Genomic DNA, 4,251 nt, shown 5'->3' with positions numbered 1-4,251 from the left:
CTGCCCGGCCCCGCTGGGGCGGCTGCGAGGGGCAGCGGGGGCCGGGGCCGCCTCCCCGCCGCCGGCGCAGCCCCGCGGGGAGCGCGCAGCGCATCCCTCCTCCCAGCGCGGCGGGCACTTACTGAATCCTAGCGGCCGTGGTGGCGTTGCCGGTCTGTGCTCGGAGACACGCGAGCAGCAGCAGCCTCATAGCGGCCGCTCCGCTCCGCCCGCGGCCGCCGCCGCCTCCTCACCTGCCCGCGGCTCCCGGAAACTGCGCTGCGGAGCGGGGTCGAGCCGGGGCTGAACCGGCCGCAGCCCCGGACGCTGCGCGACCCACCCGCGGCCCGGCTGTGCGGGCACGGCCAGCCTTGGCAGGTGTTCCCGGGCAGAGGGCACTCGGCTAGCGAGCCAGAAGGCTTGGGTGCCTTCCCACACCTCTAAATAGCGCTGTGTGTTTTCGTTCCTCAGCCACAAAGATGATGCGCTCAGATCATGGCCAGGGAAACATTAACGCAAAGGTCCCTTGAGAAGAACATCATAGAAGGATGGTAGCAGCCACTGCCTCCTGAAGCAGTTCCTCATATCACCATATGCCTCCCATGAGATGCTTCATACTCGGTGCAGGAATACAGTTAGAAAAAAAAATAAAAACTAAACGTGGATAAGATACCAACCACCAGAACAGCCAGAGGAATGTACTAGCCCAAAGAACGAGGCAACGGGATGGGTCAAGGAGCACTCCAAACATCAGGAACGCCATATAATGAAGTAGAGCCAAAAGTGTGTGAGACTAGAGGAAAGGTCCAGTGAGAAACCACAACAGCAGGCAGAATCCAAAGATACAACAAAACAGGGAAGATAAAAAGAACAAACCTGAACTTGGGACTAAGAAAAGCATATCCCGAACTATCCAGCCAGTCTTCAAGACAAAATGGGTCCACGCCAGTTACAATCAGAAACACAAAGAGCAGCTGAGTGGGGCAGCAGGCACTAAGATGAGAGGCCAATTTAGGGAGTCTGTTGGGAGATTAATAGGAAACAGGTGGCTGATTGTAGATACCCACCCTGAACTTGTTTCAGCATCTTGTAAAAGTGTTGAGAACAGGTGCAGGACATTGGTAGTGATGAGAAGGGGGGCTGATTGGGCAGAAAACTCCCTTTTTTGCTTATAAACCAGTCTGATTGCCTGATACAATTCACCACAGGGCCATACAGATACTTGCTTCCCCAAAGGCTGGCAAAGACAGGGAAAAGTGCTCTTCAAAAGCTGCAGTGCCTGGTTACTGTGGCCTAAATTACTCTTCATATTTCAGTGTCAGGTAGAGGGAGAAAAATATGCCACATGCAGAGGAATATAAAATGTAATCCTTTTTGAAACAGTACTTCTTCCAATAATTTGTGTGGACTTCTGAGGCTAACAGGTGTTCTGGAATTGACGGTTCAGAAGTGATAAAAACACACACTGGAGTGGGTTCTGGCAAACTGTAAACATTTTGGTAGGCAGGCTCATGTTTTGCTAACGACTCTTAATGCTGCAGAGCTGTGTTAACTGCATCTCACTGAGTTATCACTTAGATTCAACACAACATTACTTGGACCACTTCAAACTCCATTGGAACTAAAAATTTTGGCTACAATCTAGAAGAGCAACAAATCTTGCATAAATGCTAAAAATAGCGTAAATGTTAATCTACAGGTAGGCAGAACTAAACCAGCTTTGTCACCATTTTAGAAAGTGTTTCTGGCATGAAATCCCACTCCTGTTGAGATGTAATGGGCTTGTGTCCGTCTGGCCAGGATTCCAGCCTTGAAGTGGCCCATGTGAAGCACATTTGGGCTTCTGAGAGTTGGTCACAGACCTGAAGGTGTCACACAGGCTGCATGAGGCTTCTGCAGCTGCCCTTCAGCTCCTGCTACACTGCTACTCTAAATCCTTCCCCAACAGACCCTCCTGCTTCCAAGATCTCCCCCACACAACAGAGATCACCCAGGTGCATCACACCAGGAAGGTTTGGCAGCATATGCCAGCCAGGAAAAACCTCGCCCCTGTATCACCAAAAATGGGGATTCTCCAGGTGCATGGCCTGAAGCAGGGTATCTGACTGTGGCTCAGAAAGCCACGTTTTGGATTAACAGAAGCTGTCCAACACATTTAGTGTGCAACACAAGACAAAACAACAAACATCAAAGTAAGACAAAGCCTGCTCCATGAGAAATGAGGAAACTCAACCATCTGAAAAATAAAGAGGAAATAAAGGAAACATTCAAAGAGATCTTAACATTTTATCACTATTTATGGTAACTCCGGCTTTATGCTATATAGGCCTTGACTGAAAAAAATAACAGCCTGGAAATGTGCAGCATTGTGTGTCAAAAACACATACAGGCACTAATATATTCCTGCACAGACACAGGTGCAGCCACTGTGTTCAGAGAAAGGGTCATGGATGTATCATAATGAAGTTTTAAATACACTGGAGCTAAGTATTGTTTGGAGAATTAAAACCTCCTTCCTGAGCTGCCATACTGCCAGAGAGAAGGTTCGGGTTCCAACAGTAACTTCTGAATTTCAGCGAGAGTATTTAACGTACATTTCAACTTCTGTTCAGCATTGTTAATTGTTTCTACCAGGTGTGGGATAGGTCAATATAGAAATCTCACTCATCAAGGTAAATTATGAAGGACCTAGAACATGAAAATAAGTCACAGTAACACAAACTGTGCTTCATTACTTTGAGTCTCCAGAAAATACTACTGAACTCCTCAGAAAATGTCATCACAGTTAATATCACATACTGTATTAAGCTAGGAAAAGCTGAAATGTAATTTTATTACAGAATCAGTCATGTTACAGTAGTTCACAAAGAGATGTCTGTACAGCTGGTTGCTTTTTCCTCATTGTCCTTTGTCATGAAATTTGTTAACTAGTTAAGAGAGCGAATATATTTAATGAGTCATTTTAATGGCATATGTTATTTACACAGGCCCATTATTAAATGAATATATTTACTTTTACAAGCATCACTTGCTCCACTACCAACATTTCTCCAAAGTAAGTCATGCCTAGATGTTTGGTAGGTAACTATATGATGTCAATCAATTTAACTTTTTCACTGAAAACACACAACCAGCAGTGTCTTCCCCACTTTGTTCTGGCCAAAAATAAGACTTTAAGAGCTGCTCCTGAAGACAATTTCATACTTTCACAACCTTTACCTCAGCACGTGTGATGGTGGAACTTGCAGCACATCTTAGGGTCCTGATCTTGCAAGCACTAATTCATGTTTTCCCATTTTAATCACATGCTTTGTCCCATTCAGATGAGTGTTCATTCTCCATGTGTACCTGTGCAATTCCTGCGTGCCCTCACACCCAGCTGCTGCTCCCACCCCTGAGTCACCAGGCACAGCTGGGGTGCTGAGCCGGGCCTGCTGCTTCTAAACGTATAAAACCAACCTTTTACAGTGCACCTTTATCACCTTTTCCTGCAGAAAGACCTGTCGTGGGACAATCTTGAACTGTGGCATTAAATAACCATAAAAAAACCCCAGATGATTTGGGGTCTGGAGCATCTCTCTTTTGAGAGACCGTGGTAGCTGGGCCTGTTTAGTCTCGAGGAGACTGAGAGGGGATCTCATTAATGCATATAAATATCTCAGAGGCGGGTGCCAAGGGAATGGTGCCAGGCTCCTTTCAGTGGCGCCCAGCAACAGGATGAGGAGCAGTGCCCATAAACTAAAACACAGGAAGTTCCACCTCTACACGAAGAGCTTATTTTCATTAAGGATGGCAGAGCACGGGAACAGCTGGCCAGGGAGGTTGTGGATTCTGCCTCTCTGGAGACGTTCCAAACCCACCTGGACGCGCTCCTGTGCCACCTGCCTTAGCAGGGGGGTTGCACTGGATGATCTCCAGGGTCCCTTGCAACCCGAACGAGATTCTGTGAAAACCCATTTCCCTGCTGCAGCCCCCCGGCCCGGCCCGGCAGCCGATCCAAACCGGGGAGGGGACGCCAGCGGGGAGAGGCGCCGCACAACCCCGGCCGGGCGCTGACGGACACTTTAGGGAACCGGCCGGCGGGGCCTCCCTCACAGCCGGCCGGGCCCGGCCCCGCCGCTTCCGCCCCGCCGTGCCCCGCCTCGGCCCCGTGACGGCGCGGCGGGCGGAGTGACAGCGCCCTCAGCCAATGGCGCCGCGGCGCTGCCGGGGGCGGGGCCGGGGCGGGTCCCTCGGGCCGGGGCCGGGGCCGCGGCGGGGCCGGGGGGACGC

The 4,251-nt window shown here is 49.9% G+C and overlaps 1 protein-coding gene across 3 annotated transcripts in view; it reads right to left on the bottom strand.

Moving 5' to 3' along the window:
* The window catches only part of GLT1D1 (glycosyltransferase 1 domain containing 1), a 47,570-nt gene extending 43,486 nt beyond the window's left edge, over positions 1 to 4,084 (bottom strand). For 2 of the 3 annotated variants that reach the window (XM_042034909.1, XM_042034910.1), the window contains exon 1: positions 123 to 227. In XM_042034909.1, coding sequence (XP_041890843.1) covers positions 123 to 190 — 68 coding nt within the window. In that variant the 5' untranslated portion in view covers positions 191 to 227. Of the gene's footprint in view, positions 1 to 122; positions 228 to 3,839 lie in introns of those variants that run through there. The other variant, XM_042034911.1, reaches the window with a different exon arrangement.
* Positions 4,085 to 4,251: the final 167 nt, after the last annotated feature.

This window comes from Corvus kubaryi, unplaced genomic scaffold (assembly GCF_017639235.1).
Source record: "Corvus kubaryi isolate FWS band 111438036 unplaced genomic scaffold, C.kubaryi_AGA036_p1.0 37382, whole genome shotgun sequence".
NCBI classification, from domain to species: Eukaryota; Metazoa; Chordata; class Aves; order Passeriformes; family Corvidae; genus Corvus; species Corvus kubaryi.
This window is presented reverse-complemented; position numbering and strand designations above follow the sequence as displayed.